The 20,762-nt window shown below is 40.6% G+C and overlaps 1 protein-coding gene across 1 annotated transcript in view; it reads right to left on the minus strand.

Moving 5' to 3' along the window:
• Nars2 (asparaginyl-tRNA synthetase 2, mitochondrial) overlaps positions 1-20,762 on the minus strand; it is an 88,798-nt gene that overhangs the window by 25,737 nt on the left and 42,299 nt on the right. The window contains exon 7 of the mRNA XM_059271217.1: positions 4,653-4,785. Within this exon, the coding sequence (XP_059127200.1) occupies positions 4,653-4,785 (133 nt within the window). The remainder of the gene's footprint in view (positions 1-4,652; positions 4,786-20,762) is intronic.

Below are 20,762 nucleotides of genomic sequence, written 5' to 3' on the forward strand. Positions count from 1 at the left end.
TGTAGTAGGAGGGCAACGAACAGCTGGACGGGGTGGTCCTTCTGTACCGTGGAAGAACACAAGACTTGGCCCACCTGGGTTGTTAAATTGCTGTCTTATGAGCAGTCAGTTGGAAGATGGAAACCTCTGACTTTCAGACTAAGTTCTATAAATACATCTGATAAAACCAGAAACTATGGCGAAGGGTTGAGTATAAGATGTTTTTAAAATTTACTAAAGTAGTCTTCAGTAATTACTTATAATTCATGAAGGAAAATTTCTTTTTTTGTGTGACATTCCAAGTCAAAACTTAATGCACCAAATAGAACAGAAGAAATGGTGTGTGCCACCATATCCTATGAACCGTGGATACTTTTACATTTTTGAGATTTTTATTTTTATGGTAATTCTTGTTTTGTCTTTATGAAGAAGCCTCATTTTGTAGTTTAGGCTAGCCTGGACCTTATAATCTTCCTGCCTCTGCCTTCTAAGTCAAGGATTGCAGATGTGTGCCAGTTCTAAATTGGCAAATTAATGATCACCAAAGATAAAACCTTTTTCTCTGTGTATGATATTGTTAGGAGAGGGAAAAGACAAGCCACCCACATCAGGAGAAATACTTGCAAATTATGTATCTGGAAAGGGAATTTACATTTGAAAATGAAGAAATTGCAAAGCTCAACAACAAAGGGACAGATATGGTGGTGCACACCTTCCCAGCACTCAGGAAGTAGAAAGGGCCAGAGCTCTGAGCTCAAGGCCAGCCAGGGCTGCATAGTGATCGATCCCCTGTCTCAAAAAACCCAAACAATCAAAGCTCAAAAAGAAGAAAACAAACAACTTGACCAAAGACTAGAAATTGATGACTAATAGGCAGATGAAAAGATGTGTAACATAGAGAGCCTCAAGAGATACTGGGGAAATACAAAATGAAACCACAATATGATGCTGATGCATAGCTAACAGATTCACACATTGATTCATTCTCTCTGTGAACACATGTACGTGTGTTGGTGTGTGTGTGTGTGTGTGTGCCTATCTGTCCGTGTCTTTCACTGACTCACGTACACAAACACATCCCTGACTAAGTACTGGTGATGAGCAGATAAACTGGCGTTTGCATATTCCTTGTAGAAATGCAAAAGAGTAAAGTCACTTTGTAAACCAGACCGGTTCTTGAAAAAAAACCCTCACTCCTAGGGCCTCACCCAAGAGAGATGAAAATTATGTTCATACAGAACCTGCACATGAAGGTTTATACCAACTTTTCTCATTGCTTTCCACGACTCAACTGTATCAAATGTTCTCCAATGTGAATGGTAAACAACTGAGCTGCATCTGTATCAGGGCACTACCCAGAAAACAGGAGAATCTGATACACAGTATACTAAGTGGCAGAAGACAGTCAGGATATGTGTACTTCACTGAAGTTCACTTGACATTCTGCAAAGGGCAAATTACTGAAGAGAGACAGGGCGGCCCCCCAGTTGACAGTGGGAGGGGTTACAATGGAAGGCAGCACAAGTCGGAGTTGTTTCGTAATACCAAAATTGTTCTGTATTTTGACTGCAGTCATAGTAACAGAGGTGGACACATGCCTTAAAACTTAAAGTTTAAAAGAACATGATGCTAATAAGACAGACATAAATCAGCACCGACATAGGGAGCCACTGTATGCTTCTCAGAGTTTAAGCAGGGTTGTCTCCACTCCCAGACCCACTTCACCTAAAGCAACTGGACACATAACTGCTCATCTCTGGTGTCATCTGATCTTATTTATTGCTCCCAGACTTATTTTGAAATATACATGAAATAACACCAGTAAGAGTATCTTAAGTGGTAATGCTCTGGATAAAATGACTACTGTTCTGGTTCACATTATTCTTGGACATTAGTGCTTAAAAACCCCTCAGCAGTCTGGCTTGGTGGCTCACGCCTTTAATCTCCAAGCACTCTAGAGGCAGAGGTAGTGGATCTCTGTGAGTTCCAGGCCAACATGGTCTACAAATCTAGTTCCAGGACAGCCAAGGCTGTTACACAGAGAAACCCTGTCCCAAAAAACCAAAAAAAACCAAACCAAACCAAAACAAAACAAAAACAAAAAACACCACACACAAAACAAAACCAAAAAAACCAAACCAAACCAAAACAAAAAACCCCATTAGCTAAAATATCTATAAATAACCACAACAATAGTGAATGAATGAATGAATGAGAGAGAAAAGCAGAGAATGGAATAATGATACATTTTAAATTTTGTTATTACAATCCTCCCAAGTGCTGGGATTAAAAGCGCACACCACCACTGCCCAGCAATGTTATTACATTTTTAAAAGTATTTATTTTTTATTTTAGATGTATAGCTGTTTTTTTTATATGTACAACTGCACACCGTGTGCGTGCCTGGTGCCTGTGGGGGCCAGAAGAAGGTATCAGATCCCCTGGAGCTGGAGTTAAAGATGGCTGTGCACTGCCATGTGGATCTGGGAATCAAACCCAGGTCCTTTGGAAGAGTGGCCATTGTTCTTCACCACAGAACCATTTCCAGCCCCCATTATCACATTTTTGATTAATTTTGTGATGTTATGGTACCTGTGTGAAGATCAGCGGGAATCAGTTCTTGCCTTCCACCATGTGGGTCCCGGGGATCAAACTTTAGTTATTGGGCTTGGCAGCAAGTACCTTTAACCACTTTATGAAAATCTGGAACTGAATCCTGTTTACATTTCCTACAGTGGTATTTACATATCCATTTCTCAATGTTCTTATGAAAAAACCTTGAGGAAATAAAGGTATTTTGCAATCCTGTCATGTGTCAAACAATTTACATGTCATCTTCATAACCTTTCCTTTGGTATGTGTGCTGAGGCAGTATAAGTGCAGTGGAGGCAGATACAGGGCGGTCTGAGAGTGAGTGGCTCCTTTCCTTACCATGCTCTCAGTATCTAAGTGAAGAAAAGACACTGGGTGGTGAGCTCAAATAAAACTGCTAAGGAACACATACTGTCTTTTAAGGCTCAGAGCTTCACTCCCTGCAGTGAGCATCAGGGTTATTCCAGAGGCACTATTAACATTTGAACTAGGTAATTCTTCTGGGGAGGAGAATTAATTCTGTGAGTGACAGGATGTTGAACAGCATCTCTGTCTTTAGCCATTACATACCAGCAGTAATTACTCTGCCCATCACCACCTGTAGGGATAAGTAGAAATGTCCCATGGGTGATGCCGATCTAAAAAAGTCAGTGGAAGGTATTACAAATGCAGGCCCAATATGCTACCCGGCAATGTTAACTGCTGATGGACTCTTGAGGAACTGTCAGCCCAAAGGCACTGCCTTACTCAAGGTTATGTTCTTTGAGGCTAGTTAACTATGCCAAATAACTGGTTGATAGGAAAAAGCACAAATGCCCATGCCCCTGTTCTCCTAAGGGAAAGTTGTTTCTAGCTCCTAACTTCCTCATAGAAAAGGTAGAGGTCTCTCTAAACGCACCACAGTTCAACTTGCCCTCTACTCAATGCTTCTCCAATCCTTTCCTTACAGACCCTGTTCTCAAAAGCTCCTTAAAACCTCTAACAGCAGGGGCTGGAGAGATGGCTCAGCAGTTGAGAGCACTTGCCATTCTTACCTGGGTGACTCTTGGTACCCACATAGTAGCTCACATCTGTTTACAACACTAGGTTCACCCTAACTCTGACACCCTATTCTGGCTTCTGCAGGCACTAGGCACACATGTGGTGCATATACATACATACAGGTAGAACACTCACACATATAAAATAAAATAAATAAATCTTAAAAACAAAAACCTGGGGTAGAGAGATGACTCAGTTGTTACTCACTGAAGACCCAAGTTCAGTGCCCAGCACTCATGATGGATGGCTTACAACTGCCTATAACTTGAGCTTCAGGGGATCCAACACCACCAGCCTATTTGAGCATTCATTCTCCCTCCCTCCCTCCCCCATACAGATGATTAAAAAAGAAAAGAACTCCACTGGCAATAAATCTGTCACAGAGTTTATTAGAAAAAGAAGGGGCCATATAAGGTCATGACTATTCTACCTGTAGTGCCTATGCTTTAAAATGGTCATTTACAGCCGGGTGGTGGTGGTGGTGGTGGTGGTGACGCACACGTTTAATCCCAGCACTTGGGAGGCAGAGGCAGGCAGATCTCTGTGAGTTCGAGGCCAGCCTGGTCTACAGAGTGAGTTCCAGGACAGCCAGGGCTGTTACACAGAGAAATCCCTGTCCTGAAAAGCAAAATATCATTTACTGGGTGAATAGGAGTATAAGATATACACTGAATAGAAAGTAAAGCTAACAAGAATTATTAAACTAAACATAGTTACAAATCCAAACTATGAGAGTGAATAACCAAATATCATTGACAGAGAATTTAAAATAGTAAGTTAATTATTTCTGGTGATTACTAAGTATCACTCAGACACACACACACACACACACACACACACACACACACACACACACACACACTCTCTCTCTCTCTCTCTCTCTCTCTCTCTCCACCATCTGCCCAATTCCCAACTGTTCTGTGAAGTAGGAATTAAAGTATATTAATTAAATAGATTTTTTTTCTCCACCCCATGAATCTCTATAATGCAGAAGCACTGTAATGTTAGAGATTCCTGAAAATGACAAACTGTATACCTACCTGCATGAGATCCTGAAGGCTTTCAACAAAAGAAATCTCTGCTTCAACCATATAAAATTCAGCCAAGTGTCTCCGGCTCTGAGAATTCTCAGCTCGGAATGTTGGGCCAAAGGTAAATACTTGGGTAAAAGCTCTGCAATTTAAAATTAAGAACATAAAAATAGAATACACATGATTAATTGTAAGTATTTAAAATACCCTTAGCTCTTAAGAAAATATGTTTGCATCTATGCTGTGCCCACAAACCCACATATATAAGCTGCTCTATTTCTCTAATGGGGGATAATAATAGTTTCATTAAAAATATTACATTTATAGAAACCATTTTATCCCAAAGGAATCTGCAACTGCTTTATAAACCCTATGGTTTTCTAAATATAGAAACAAACCTCTTCTGGGTGCACTCTACCAAAGCTTCCTTAAACAGCAGGCAACTACATTTCACTGCAGTAAGAACAGAGTAAAGGAAAAGCATCCCAGCTCAAGAAACAGAATTGAGATAGTAACAACGACAACTAGAATTTCATGTGGATAAGGTGTGCTCATTTTTTAAATGAGCTTATTTTAAACTTATTTTTTAAATACACAAAGAAAGGATGTCATAAACATGTAACACCCCTTGGTAGACATAGGTTATTAAATGAAAATCTCAGTACCAGGCATGGGATGCCTCCCTTTGAGCTGGTGATGTAGGAGCCCAGAGGCCCCCAAAACAACACAGGTTATTGCCACTGCTCTTGGCTGTTCACCAAAATTAGTCTATAAGACCCTACTGTCAAAGACACAACTCATCTTAGCTGCAAGGGCACAGAGAAATCAAGCTGGAACTGAATTGAAAACTTTGTCCTTGCTAACTAGTTGTCAGAGTGCTAGATGGTGCAATGCAAGCCACTGGGGGGAAAAAATCAGTGGTCTTACTGGACCCTGAATGATACAATACTGACCTGCTAGGCAAGATCTGACCGACTGCTGGTACAACAGCGGTATGACCATTATGGGGGTAACCAACTGCTTTCTGACTGGACCTCAGGCCTGCTCCACAGGAGTGAATTTATGCCTTGTACTATAAACCTGGCCCAAAGCCCACAGTTTGGAAGGTCACAGGCCCTAAGGGAGAACCTATTATTGTTTTGCTAAATGGACATGTTGTTAAATTACTTCATAAATATGTTTAGACCCACTGACTAGTGTGCTGTTCTCAACTTTGTCCAGAGAAGCCTTTTTCTGCTGTGGGCCATAGTATAGAGACCCATAACTAGTCAAAGTGCTCAGAATAAGTAACTGTTGAGTGCTCATTCCTAAAAGGGACATCTGTATCAACTCCCTGCCACCAGGCTCAGGAAACATCAAAGAAGATGTGGCAGTAGGAAGGTTAAGAGCCAGGTGACAGAAAGGCAAGCTGGGAAATGTTTTCTGGACATGACATGATCACTGCACTCGTGAATTCACGGCAGCTGTGGTCAAGACCAGGAGGCAACACTAGCTGGACTCACTGGGTGACTGACAGACAGACAGACAGACAGACAGACACGCACACATGCAGGGGTGGGGTGGAGGTAGAAAGGAAGGGGTTATGTTGGGAGGTGTTCCTCAGAAGGGTGAGGTGAGAGTTGCAGTGGGTATAATCAAGACATACTGTATACATGTATGAAACTGTCAGAGAAAACATAAAAGATCATCCAAAATCATAACAATTCACCTATTTAAAGCCTGCTTAAATCCTTTACAACCACCTGTATCTTTTATTTGACATCAAATTTGGGGTTAGGAAAGATTTCTGACGAACTGTCTACTACCCTCTCGTTTCAGAAGGAACACAGATCCTTTATTTGAATGGGGAGTGCCCTGGGTTTTAACTTCCTCCTAGAGGTGATGCTGTAGCTTCATTCTTTAATATGTATAGTTTCCCTCACATTCAACCAAGGCAACAGCTGATAATATTAGATAAGCATATAAATTAAGAGTGAGTATTTCTTAAGGATTCAATTTTAAATTTTGTTTTTGCACCAACAAAACAAAAGGTTTAAGGACCCCTTATCTGTGATCCTGAACTGACTTCATTTGTCACGGTCAGTACACACAGTATAGAAAACACATGAATTAAAAAATACATGCCATTTCCCCCAAAAGATATTTTAAGAAATTAAAGGCTGAAATAACTATAATAGAAACCTATCATTTTTTTCTTTCAAAGGCCTTTTCAGTTATCAGAAGCTTAGGAATTTATGTTTTGATTCTGCAATCACCTTCCTGAGACCAAAATCAGTAAATGTTTGAGAACCTTAGCATTTATTGGAAAAATAAACAGTGAAAAAAAAGAATCAAAATATTACTACAGTTACCTCTCTCTCCCAAGATTCAGATCCAGACCTGCCTACTGGAATGTTCCTAAGAAGACGAAATCTACCATGTGTGGAACGAAACAATCCTCATTGCATTTTTAACATTTCTCCAGCTCTGCTAATCTACTAGCCACTAAGCTAGACCGCACGTCCCGTCTCTTACTGTCAACAGGTCCAGCACCATTTTGATGACAAAATTCACTGATATTTTGCAAAAACACTCTCAAATCTAGTGACTCTTATCTCACAGTGGTTGCCAGCATACACTTCTGTCTTCTGCTTGGAAAATAAGTTTCCTTTTGTTTTGATGCTGTTGTTTGAGACAGGGTGGTTTATGCAGTCCAAGCTGCCACTGAACTCGCAAAAACCTAGACACAGCCTCCCAGGGGGAGTTGAGACAGGCTTTCTCTGTGTAACAGCCCTGGCTGTCCTAGAACTCACTCTGTAGACCAGGCTAGCCTTGAACTCACAGAGATCTGCCTGAATCTGCCTCCTCAATGCTGGGATTAAAGGCGTGCACCACTACCACCAGGCACAAATACATTTTTTGATTGGTCCTTGCTTCCTGTCTTCCTCTGATTCCAAACTACTATGAGTTCTTAAAGTCGAATCTGATTACGTCAGTCAAATTTAAAAATCTTCAATGACTATCACCAAGAGGATAAAATTCAAACTCCCCTTCTCTCTTCATGCAGCGTTTTTCAGTAGCCCTCTGAAGACATTTTCCTTACCTAAGCATGTTCCGAGCCCTATGTTTCTGCATAGAATATCCTCTCGTCCACCCTTGCTCTTCTCTCTCTAAACACAAACTCCCACCCAACCTCCAAAATTTCCCTAAATATCATTTCATTTTTGAAATTCTATCACTCCTCCCCCAACTTATTATCCCTCCTGTACGTCACTACAACATTTTATCCATATATTATTATATAAAGTGTCTTACTTTGACATATAATTAGGTTTTTAAATATCCCCCTCTCCCTCAGAAAACTATGAAATTTTCCAGAACAGGAATCATGTTTTATTCATGTTTGCATCTCCAGTGCCTAGTTAAAACAGGTGTTCACACTGAATGAGCACTAATGATGATGACAGGCTTCCTCAGCATCCACTGGGAAGGCGAAGCGTCCTCATACAGCAACATGACAAAGAGCAAAACACTCAGATACTTTCTCAGGCTGCTCCTTAGTACCTAAAATGGATGCTGAAATAGGTATTAAAATGGGTCAAATGATTCTGATCTGTTCCAAGCATAACTCCAAATGGTACAAGCTGAGTTTCCCGTTTAGAGCTATGCTCTCCGAGATGGGCTGCCACTACTTCTTAAAAATGGTAATTCTGGTATGTCTCACAAGGATACATTGTATAAACAGAAATGTTAACAGTCAAGTGTATCTTATTGAAATTTTCCAATAAATAAACTATCAGCACAGCTAAAATTTACTTTGGAAGTTCTGAATATAAGGAAAGGTTTATTACTCAAAAGATGCATGCTGTTTGTGTTAAAGAATTAGGTACAGGCCGGGCGGTGGTGGCGCACACCTTTAATCCCAGCACTCGGGAGGCAGAGCCAGGCGGATCTCTGTGAGTTCGAGGCCAGCCTGGGCTACCAAGTGAATTCCAGGAAAGGCGCAAAGCTACACAGAGAAACCCTGTCTCGAAAAACCAAAAAAAAAAAAAAAAAAAAAAAAAAAAAAAAAAAAAAAAAAAAGGTACAAAAACAAACAAACAAACAAACAAAAAACCCTGGTTTTTAACCAGAATTCTAAATTCAAGCCATAAGGGCAATTCTAGGTAGGATGCTATGGGATAGGTAGCAATAGTTGTTTATTTATTTATTATGTAGTTGAGGATAACTCCTAACTTCTGATCCTCCTGCCTCTACCATCCCAGTGCTGGGATAATGATAACAGGCATGCAGCACCAGGTCCAGTTTATGCAGTGCTAATGAAGCAAACTCAGAGTTTTTTTCGTGGCAGACACCCATTCAACCAACTGAACTGCATCCCTGGCCTCAGAGGTTTTAGTTATAGTAAAAATCAGGCTCTGACGGAGATGAGCAAGGTTTAAGTAACACCCTAAGCCAGAAATGGTTACAACAGCTCTTACTCTGGATTAACAAAAAGATAAAATAAGTTAGAAGGTATATGAAAAAAAATGCCTAATTCAGTATCCAATTTTTAGGCAGGTTAAGCCATGAAATAATGGTCACCCTACATGGGCACCCAGCATTTTCTTATAAAATAGTGACATTAATAGCAGTAATGGTGGGGGCCACTATTAGAGGGTGACCCTCATGGGTTAGGAATTAAAAGTAAAGAACCTTATAGTTATCTTCTTGGAGATGACTCATATGTAGATGTATTACTGCTTGTTTGTTTATGTACATGTATATATATTATTGCTTGTTTTTATGTATATATACATGTATTGTTGCTTGTTTACATGTATATATACATGTATTATTGCTTGTTTATATGTGACTATACGTACATGTATATGTATTATTGCTTATTTATATATATATTATATATATATGTACATGTATATGTATTACTGCTTGTTTTCCAGAACAAGAAACTGAAGTTCATAGAGGTTAAGAAGCTTTCCCACAAGTCTCAGAGTCAAGGCTAGACTCAAGTCCAGATACACTGTTATACTACAGCCAATGATGATATAAAACTGTGCTACTAAGTAAATATTTATAAGCTCAGAAAATCAGAAAGAAAAATTTATAGTACATTCTCCCTTGTCAAAGATAACTAGGTAGTGGTGGTTGTACTGCCTTTATGAACAACTTGTATGTTAGAACCAGAACTGGTATGTTTGTCTTTCATGAAAACAATAAAAATAACATATTCTCATTACCAGTTTATAATTGTAGCAAGTGAGTCGTCAGCCTTTCCGGTCTTCAAGCTCTTACAGGTGGGGGGGCTTGGTATGGATCTGGAGTGTATTTTGCAATAATTTTGTTTCTGGAGCTGCATGTAAGCATTCATTTTAATTTATTCCATTTTTTTTTTTCTTTTTCAGCCTTCCACAGTCACGATGCCTTTTGCTACAAGGCTTAAAAACTGATTTTTGGCCTTTTGGTTAGATCAAGTGTAGTAAAGCCTAAACCAAGCACCATTTAAAATAAAACCAGAGAACAAGGCCATTTCTAAAATAAGACCCCAAACCAGGTGAAAGGTCGGGACTGCTGTGAAGAGCCCACAGAAAACAGTCAGCAATAAAAATCATTTTGTGTCGCAATATGGAGAGATGAGAGTTATATAAGGAAAATCTTGAGCTTAGAGTAGATGTTTAAGATAACAAAAGTACATTCAACACACATTAATCAAGATAGCTACAAAAACTGGCTTTTTGGAAAAAAAAGTGAAATTATAGAGAAGGCTCTACAGAAGTCACTTTTTATCTCATGGAGTTTTCTGAAGCCCCAGGTTGCTAAGGAGATTAACATAAAATGGTCACTGAATGTGACCATTTATTCTTTCTGAAGAACTAAGCTTCATAGTTAGAGAGAATACAGGATTTTCTGTTCTTTAGCTGGAGAACTTAATCAGCATGACATCAGTCAGCACCCCTGGTAATCCCCCAGCCTCCTGTTACCCTCTACTGTACAGGCATTGCTAAGTGTTTTCTCTACCACTCAGAAAGCGCCTGATCTCACCCCATCTGGTTAGTGGTTGGATGGGAGAAAGGGACTGTCAGCTGCCTAACGCTTGCCTGTAACCCCAGCAAGTGTGGAAGTTAAGGCAAGAAAGTACAAAATCAAGGCCTGCCTGAGCTACAGAGCAAGTTTAAGGGTAGCCAGGACAACTTACAGAGCCTAAAATAAAAAGTAAAAAGAAAAAAAAAAAAGCATGAGGACCCAAGTTCAATGTTTAGCAATGCAGAAAGACAGTCTATTTTACTATCCTGTGTCCAGTGCATTATTAATACTGTAATGCATTTGTCATTCATTATTGACACATGCCCAAGAGTAGATTCCAGACACTTATTTTTCAGCTTTCTCCCATTATTCTATCTTGCATTTGTAGAAGGTGTAAAATGTAGCCTTATCATTTCAATATGCCAGATGCTTTAGGGAAAGACTGCTTTCTGGAACCCAAAGTTCTTCTATGCTATCACTGACACATATTCAAAGTTTTACAGGCAAGTGTGATGATTTTGTGGGTGTAGGAACAAGCCTGACTTTAATTCCCAGGACCTACATGGCAGAAGAGAACCAACATAATCTATCCTCTGACTTCCACACGTGCGTGTGTATGCCTGTGTGTGCGTGCACACACTCATGTGCACACATACAGACACAAACACAATAAATAAATGTCAGGAAAAGATTCATCTTCTTTAACTCATCTTTACTGTTTTACTTGGAACAGAAATTGAGGCCCAAGCAAACTTTAATTTTAATCATATGATGAAATACAACAAACTCCTGGCAACACCAGTCCCAAGGGCTTCAGTGCTCGATTAAAAAGGACATCCAGCAAAGGGAACACGAGGCACTTGGGGTGTGCGATAGCAAAGAGCCTGACACACACTAAAAGCAGGAGCAGGGCAGTGCAGGGTGACGGGGAAGGGGCGAGGTCAAGGAGGTGGCAAGCAGCCAGAACATGAAGAGCCTTCCCTGTACTCCATGATAAGGGATAAATGGGCTTCATTTGTTACTCCAGACATTCCATCTGTTTGAAACACCTAGCACTGCACTCTCTTAGTTTTTTCTCCTACCTACGTGGTCTCTGTCTCTTCCTTTTACATGCTACTTATTCCTCCTCTTTATTAAATACTAACATTCATGGTATGTACTCACTCACGAGTGGATATTAGCTATAAAATAAAGGATAACCATACACAATTCACAGACCCAGAGAGACTAGGTAATAAGGAGGGTTCATGGGCAGATGCATGGATCTCCCTGGGAAGGGGAAATAGAAGAGATTTCGTGAGTGAACTGAGGGCGGGTGGGGATGGGAACATGAGCGATCAGGTTGGAGGGGTGTGTGTGGAAGTGGAGAGTACTGAAAGAGACTACTAGAAAGAGGGGCATTTTGGGAACAGGTTAAAAACCTAGCACAAGGGAATCTCCCAGGAATCTACAAGGATGACCCCAACTAAGGCTCCTAGCAATAGTGGATATGTAGCCTGAACCGCCCATCTCCTGTGACCAGACTGGTGCCTACTCAACTGTCATCAGAGAGGCTTTGTCCACCAACCGATGGAAACAGATGCAGACCCACAGCCAAACATTAGGCAGAGTTCGGGAAATCCTGCAGAAGATGGAGAGGAAGGAGTGGAGGAACCAGAGGGGCCAAGTACACCACAAGAAAACCCACAGAATCAACTAGCCTGGGCTCATAGGGGCTCACAGAGACTGAACAGACAACCAGAGAGTCTGCATGGGACTGACCCAGGCACTCTGCATACATGTGACAGTTGTGTAGGTTGGTCTTCTTGTGGGACTCCTAACAGTAGGAGCAGGGGCTGTCTCCCACTCTTTTACAGGCTTTTGAGACCCTACTCCTCATACTGGGTCACCTTGCCCAGTCTTAATACATGGGGAGGTGCTTATTCTTACTGCAACTTGCTATGCCATGTTTTCTTGATATCATGAGAGACCTGCCCTCTCCTAAACAGAAATGGAGGAGGAGTGTACTGGGGGGTTTGGAACAGACAGGGGTTTGGGGAGGAACTGGGAGGAGAGGAGGGAGGGGAAACTGTGGCCGGGCCGTAAAGTAAGTAAGTAAATACATACACACACACACACACACACACACACACACACACACACACACACACTAACATTCGTCAAAGCTTAGTCCTAAACCTCTGCCTTCTTTGCAGTACTGACACTAAACCTTAGGACTCCAGGCATATTAGGTAAGTACTCTACTGCTCAACTTTATCCCCAGCCCTAGACTTCCTCCTTTTCTCACCCTGTCCCTACATGACCTTCCTCAGCTAACAATTCCAATGAACTATTTACAATTCACAACCCTACACTCTGTGTCTGGGTTTTTTCTCTGAGGTCCAGATGCATATATCCATCGATTTAACCAGTTATATCCCTTGTCAGAAGCTGAACTCATTCCTTTCCCAAGTCTGCAGTTTGTCTTCAATGTTCCCCAAACATCCCAGGTCAATCCTAATATGAGCTTTAGGAACACCACGAACTGCTGTTCACAGTGGCCTTTTAAAATATAAAACTTACATACAGTACAGTGATCATTTGATACTTCTATGAGATTTCAAATTTTGTGACAGATTGAATTTTTTTATATTTTAAAAATTCTATCTTACGTGTGTGAGTATTTAGCCTGCATATATATGCCTGTGTACCATGGATATGCCTGGTGCTGAGGAAATCAGAATAGGGTACTGGATTCCCTGAGACTGCCACTATGTAGGTGCTAGGAATTGAACGTGGGTCCTCTGGAAGAGCAGGCAAGTGCTCTTAACCACTGAGCTATGCCCCTCTCACAATCTTCTGTTTTTATACTTAACAGATTTCACTGTTAATTGCTGTTAATTATGGTAACCCTCAGACCCTGGTTATTAGTCAAATAAACAAGGTAACTTTCTACGAGATATGCTAATCTCCCTCAAGAGAACTCTGAGATGGGATGATGGCAGGAGAGGAAGGCGGTGAGCTGATTACTCAAAACTTCTTTCTGCTCCTCGCTGAAATAGCTATTCTCAGAAGTGGGAAGATAACAGTTAACGTTAAAAATCACCATCCACAGGTTGTTTCTGCCTTGCCTTTTCCCCACCAGCACTTGCCTGTCATCTCCAGACCACCATTTCCTGCTCTTCACGTTTGCACTTTTCCTTTCCCCAAACCCCTTCTCGTGGTCCTGACAGTTCATCAGGTCATCTCTGCCTTCCATTTTAAGGCACAAGAAAATGGCAAGACAAGGCTGGGGAGATGGCTTGATGTCGTGCAAGCATGAGGACCTGAGTTCTGATCTCCAGAACCCACAGAACAGGTGGCTTTGGTAGCGCACGTCTGTCACCACGGACTAAGTAAGGGGGAGAAAAAGGGACATGAAAACAGGTAGACAGCCCGAGCTGGCTGGCCACTCTAGACAATCAGCGAGCTTAGGTTCAGTGAGACATCCTGTCTCAAAAGGTGGAAAGCAGTAGTGGAAGATGCCTGAAGTTGACTTCTGGACTCTACAAAAGTACACACAACCCCACACACCCCACGTACACTGGACATTGTAGTTTTCATCTATGGCCACTTTTGATTAGGCTCAGGGGGTTAAGTAAAAAAGCTTCCCTTGAGACATGGTTCTTTTCCTTCTTTTTTTTTTTTTCCCCTGCTACTTTTTAGGTCCAGGGCCATTCTAGAGCCTAAACATTTGAACCCGGAAAAAAATCTCTATACAAGACACTAAGAATCTGAAACACTGGAAGTATAGCTATTATTAGAAACACACACACACACACATACACACACACACACACACACACACACACACACTGTACCTATGTATGTATTTTAAAAGTTTAAATTAGTGATTATACAATATTTAGATACCAAAAAGGAGTCAGACTGAACAAGTGACAAAATTACAAAAAAAGTACCACCATCAGAGCCCAAAGGACCCACCAGGCCACCACCAAGTCCAGGAGCTTCCAATTCTCCCTTCTCCCTGTTGTCAATTTAATTCAACAAATCAGGTACTTATATCCAAGGTTAGAGAAAGCTCTGAACAGAGTGTGACATCAGTGACATGTGGCGCCAAGCAGATCTTCCTTGTTCTATATATAGTTAGCAGCCACATATGGCTACTTCATTTAGTTACAATTAAATGAAATTAACAAAAATTTAGTTCCTTGAAATATGGCAGTCCCACCAGCCATACTTAAAGCACAAATAACAGCCATGGCTAGTGGCTCCCATACTGGACAGCACAGGGCAGAACGGTCTGTCACCGCAGGAAGTCTGTCTAGCATCGAAACAGACTGGAAATCTCAGCAATGTAAGAAGATGATCAACTAAGGAGGAAAAATATGTGTTCTCACACTTCTGAATCTGCTCCAGGGTCTAGTCAGAACTGCTCTACTGTCTCCCACAGCCCCTGGTCTTCCACACAGACCTCTGGTTTTTCCCCTCTCTCTTATCTACTGCTTCACAGAACACAAACCCCACTTCCTCCCTTGTGCTTATAAGCACAGTTCTCCGATTGGATGGCTTTCCTTCAGAAAGGTACTGATGGAACCCAAGGATTACTTAGTAAAGCATGTTTGCAGCTTTTGTTAACTAAATATATGCATTTTTTAAAAATGTACAAACCATGAGCCACCTTGTTCATATCTCTGAAGATGACAGTGGACTCACTACTTTCCAAAGATCCCGGCTGTCTGAAAAGGAACATTCAAGAGATACAGAAAAAACCTTTTGTATAGTAGTCCTAAAGCAATGTCTACCGGAGTCTGGTTTTTTCCACTGCACTTCCTGCTAATGTCCTGAAGTAGAACAAGGAGGAATGCCAAGAATAATCACTCAGCTGAAAAAGTTAAGTGAAATTAATAAATAAATGTTCCAGAAATGAGCCAGGTGGTGGTGGCACACAGGAGGCAAAGGCAAGCAGATCTCTATGAGTTTGAGGCCAGCCTGGTCTACAGAGCTAGTTCCAGGATAGCCAAGGCTACACAAAGAAACTCTGTTTCCAAAAACAAGCAAGCAAACAAAAATGTTCCAGAAATAAAAACCAGTCTCAATAAAGGCATTTTCAAGAACAACGAAAACATTTCTATCATAATTCATGTGCTAAACCTGCCCTTTAAATGTGAAATAAGGCTCTCTGGGGTTTTGTATACATTCCAAATTGTAAAGATTTATGTAACTCTACATTTGCTTATCTATTCTATTCACCTGTTTCAAATGGCAAAACATTGTGTTTTCTTTCTTTTGTTTTTTTCAGGGAGATATATATATATCATGGGAGATATAGTAGGGGCAATGTCAAGAGAAATGAAAATAAAATTAACCAATATCTGTGCAAACTTATTTGTTATTAGCTTTTGCTCATGAGACAGAAGAAAAAAAAATAACGAACAAGTTTCTTCACTTCTATTTATTTATTTATTTTTGAGGAGCAAAGATGAAGTCCCTCACTGCCCTGTTCTTAAAGATTTCTTATACCTGCATGTATGTGCACCACATTGAACCTGGTGCCCAGAGGTCAGAAGGCACTGGGATCCTCTGGAACTGGAGTTACAGAGCCACCATGTGGGTACTGGAAACAAACTGGAGTCCTCTACAAGAACAGCAAATGTTCTTAGCCACTGAACCATCTCTCTAGCTCCAGTACCCTTTATTTTATATGAAAGAAAACTTACTAATACTTTCCACAACATTTCTTACATTTCTACTAGGGCTCATCAGGCTGTCTATGAAATAATTCCCTTAAAAAATATAATACTAGTGAAAACAGATACTTAATGTATTCATAGTCATCTACTTTAGGATGACCATAAGTCCTGGCTTGGCCAGAACCTGTTTTAGGTCACCTAACCTGGAATGCTCACCAGTGCTTCTTTCACTCCCGCTCACCATTGCTAGTCACATAAAAGGGACTAGTTACTTCAGAAAGCTGGTTGGCAGTTTTTCTAAAGTTGTTTAGAAACTCGATCCACCCCAATCCCTCCTTAAGTCTGTCAGGGTACGTTTCAGTTAAATAAAAACACACAGAAACAATTTAATGATTTAAGTAATTCATGTACAGTGTACAGAAAAAAAAGTTTTGATTTAAAAAAAAAACCCAAAAGTTTTAAATGAACACAAATAGAAACTCATACTTATTATCTAAAAATGATAAAAATTCATTTTCATATATCAAGTATACTTAAATATTTCAGTATATCAACAGAATAGTGTTCTAAGCTTTTAAAAGATTTATTTTTATTTATTTATTTTTTTGTTTTCTTTCTTTCTTTCTTTTTTTTTTTTTTCAAGACAGGGTCTCTTTGTGTAGCCTTGTCTGTCCTGGAACTGACTCAGTTCATCAGGCTGGTCTCCAACTCACAGAGATCTGCCTGCCTCTGCCTCCTGAGTACTTGGATTAAAGGTGTGCATCACTAATGCCCAGCTATTTTTATTTTTTTAATTATGTATATGTGTGTCCGTGTGTGGGTATGTGCACATGAGAGCTAGTATCTGCAGAGGCCATATTGGATCCTCCTAGAGTTGGAGTCACAGGCAGCTATGAGGCACCTGACAGGGATGCTGGGAATCAAACCTGGGTCCTTTTTATGAGCAGTCCATGTTCTTAACTGCTAAGCCATCTCTCTGACCTCATATTCCAATGCCTTTCTTTCTTTCTTTCTTTCTTTCTTTCTTTCTTTCTTTCTTTCTTTCTTTCTTTCTTTCTTTCTTTCTTTCTTTCTTTTTTCAATACAGGTTTCTCTGTGTAGCCCTGGCTATCCCTGAACTCCTTCTGTAGACTAGGCTGTCCCTGAATTCATAGAAATCCGCTTGCTTCTGTCTCCTGAGTGCTGGGATTAAAGTTGTACACCACCACTGCTTGGCTAAGTTTTTAAATGTATTTTATGGTATAGATTTTCCAAGATTTTAACAAATATTTTTCTTCCAACTAAAATACACTGATGAACTAAGCCAAGGGCACAGATGCAATTCAAGCCTACAAATCACAGCAGCCTAGACATGGAGAGCACTACCAAGGGCCTTGGTACCTAACAACCACCATTGTCTATGATGAAATCATATCGAGCTATTTCTTCACCCAACAAATATTTACCATAATACTCTTTACTATGAAACACACAAAAGTAAATCATGCCTAGCCTTTACCATCAAAGGAGCTTATAGACAAGTAGGGAAGATCAGAGATCTAAAAGCACAAGGTGGAATTATAAAGGTCTTTATAAGAGTTTAGGAGAAAAATCTTTGTAATAAAAAAAATCTGCGTGTGCACATTCACACACACACACACACACACACACACACACACACACACACACACACAGGCCATGGTGCACAGGTGGAGGTCAGTCTTTGTTTGAGACAGCTTGGATCTCTCTGTTGTTCACTACTTGCACTGTGTACACCAGGCTAGCTGGGCCAAAGCTTCTAGAGTCTCTGGTTACCACTTCCTGTCTTCCTGGGATTACAGATGCCTGCACTACCATGCCTGTCTTTTTACAAACACGGATTTGAACTTAGGTTTGTGCAGGAAGCACTTTATCTACTGAACCATCTCTCCAGTTCAATCTCTGTACTCTTTTGGATAGAATTCCATACACATGAATCACTGAAGAGAAAAACTGGTATATAACAACAAAACAAAAACCAGTCTTGACATCAAAATATACCACCTTAAAGTTGTAAAGTAAAGGTAAACTGGGGAAAACAGTATTCACAGCTGAGAAAGGACTTACATACAGAGCATACAAAAAGCTCTCACAACTCAAGAATAAAAAGACAAACTAATTGAAAGAGGAAAAAGAACTGAAAAGATTGTTCATAAATTAAGGAATACAAATGGCCAAAAAAAAAGAAAAAAGAAAAAAGAAATAACATTAGTCACAGCAGATATTCAAGTTAAAAACTACAAAAAGATATCACATTGTCTTACTAGAACTGCTTAACTTTTAAATACTGCAAACATTTTTTTCCCCTAAGATGTAGAGATCTAAAGTGAAGCTCTCATCTACTGCTGCTGGGCATGCCCAAAGAATGTTCATGACTTCAGAAAATTGTCTGGAATCTTTTCATAAAGTTAAGCATAAATTTATCATATTGTTCTGGGTACTTGTCAAAGAGATATAAAATTCTATTGTCTTGATTTAGATAGTGTGGTGGTCTGAATGAGAAAGGCCCCCATAGGCTCATATATTGAATGCTTTGTCCTCAATTGGCAGAACTGTTTGGGAAGGATTATGAGGTATGGTCTTGTTGAAGGAGGTGTGTCACTGGGGGTGGGCTTGAGGTTTCAAAACCCCAGGCCAGTTCCAGGTAGCACTCTCTCTTTGCTTTGTGGTAGTCCTCTCATCGTGTAGGCTCCCAGCTACTGCTCCAGCACCATACCTGCCCACCTACTGCCATGTTCCTCTGAAACTGTAAAGAAGCCCCCATTAAGTTTTTTTTTCTTTTTCTTTCTTTCTTTCTTTTTTTTTTTTTGGATTTTCAAGACAGGGTTTCTCTGTGTAGCTTTGCGCCTTTCCTGGAACTCACTTGGTAGCCCAGGCTGGCCTCGAACTCACAGAGATCCGCCTGGCTCTGCCTCCCGAGTGCTGGGATTAAAGGCATGCGCCACCACCGCCCGGCTAAGTTTTCTTTTTATAAGTTGCCTTAGTCATGGTGTCTCTTCCCAGGAATAGAAAAGTAACTAAGATAGACAGGATGTATAACCCCCCAAAAGATCATGGATTGAAGGGCTGACCAAATCACTGAGGTGCGATTAGCTGTGAAGGACTATGATCTAATCAGTTGATCAATCCCTTGACAAATTCATGTGGTACACTGACATAAAAGGCAGGCAAAATATCTACACACAAAATAAAAATAAAATCTTAGAGAGAAATAGTTACTGGTAGAATGAATTAGGAAACAGTATAACTACAGATGTGTTTTGATTTACAATGAAGTTAACTTCCAACAAAAGCATTATCCTTTAAAATATCTCAAAATGCAGTTAGGGCTGGGCGGTGGTGGCACATACCTTTAATCCCAGCACTGGAGAGGCAGAGGCAAACAGATCGCTGAGGCCAGCCTGATCTACAGAGCGAGATCCAGGGCAGGCACCAAAACTACAAGGAGAAACCCTGTCTCAAACGACCCCCCCACCATCCCTGCAAAAAAATGCAGTTAGGAATTGACACTGGTAAGGGCACTGGCCACCAGGCTTCATGACCTGAGTATGACCTCAGGACCCATGCAGCAGAAGGAGAGAATTGACTTCTCCAAGTGGTCCTATGAGCTCCACCGCCCCCCACATGTTTAAAATGTTCAGTGTGTGTATGTGTATGTGTTACTTCCTCAAACAAACGCTACATTCAGTAAAAGTTTTACATGTGGTGATAGATGCACAATATTGTAAATGTATTTCAGGTTACTGAACTGTACATCCAAAATGGTTAACATGATGAATTTTGTTATTGTTTACCATACATAAACTGCAAAAAATTGTTGCATCTGTTAACATCTTGACACAAACCTGGATATGTCTGGAAAGAGGGAATCCTAATGGAGAAAATGCCTCCATAAGACTGGCCTGTAGGCAAGTCTGTAAGGTTATTTTTTGGTTAATGATTGATGTGGAAGGGTCCCACCCACTGTGGGTGGTGCCACCTCTAGACAGGTAATCCTGGATGGTATAAGAAAGCAGACTAAGCAAGCTATGAGGTGTAAGCAGTATACAGTGTTTCTCCACGGCTTCTGCATAAGTTCATGCTTTGAGGTTCCTGCCTTGAGTTCCTGCCCAGACTTCCTTAGGTGATCAGCTGTGATGTGAAAGTATAATATAAAATAAACCCTTTCCTTCCCAAGCTGTTTTTGGTCATGGTGTTTTCTCACTGCAATAGAAACCTTACAGAAGACAAGAAGTAACAATATATCCACTGGACAGATAATGTTCTGCTGTGGGATGGTCTGTATGTCAAATCACTCTGATTGGTCAATAAATAAAACACTGATTGGCCAGTGGCTAGGCAGGAAGTATAGGCGGGACTAACAGAGAGGAGAAAAGAAAGAACAGGAAGGCGGCAGGAGACATTGCCAGCCTCCGCCATGACAAGC

This window comes from Peromyscus eremicus, chromosome 1 (assembly GCF_949786415.1).
Source record: "Peromyscus eremicus chromosome 1, PerEre_H2_v1, whole genome shotgun sequence".
Lineage (NCBI taxonomy): Eukaryota > Metazoa > Chordata > Mammalia > Rodentia > Cricetidae > Peromyscus > Peromyscus eremicus.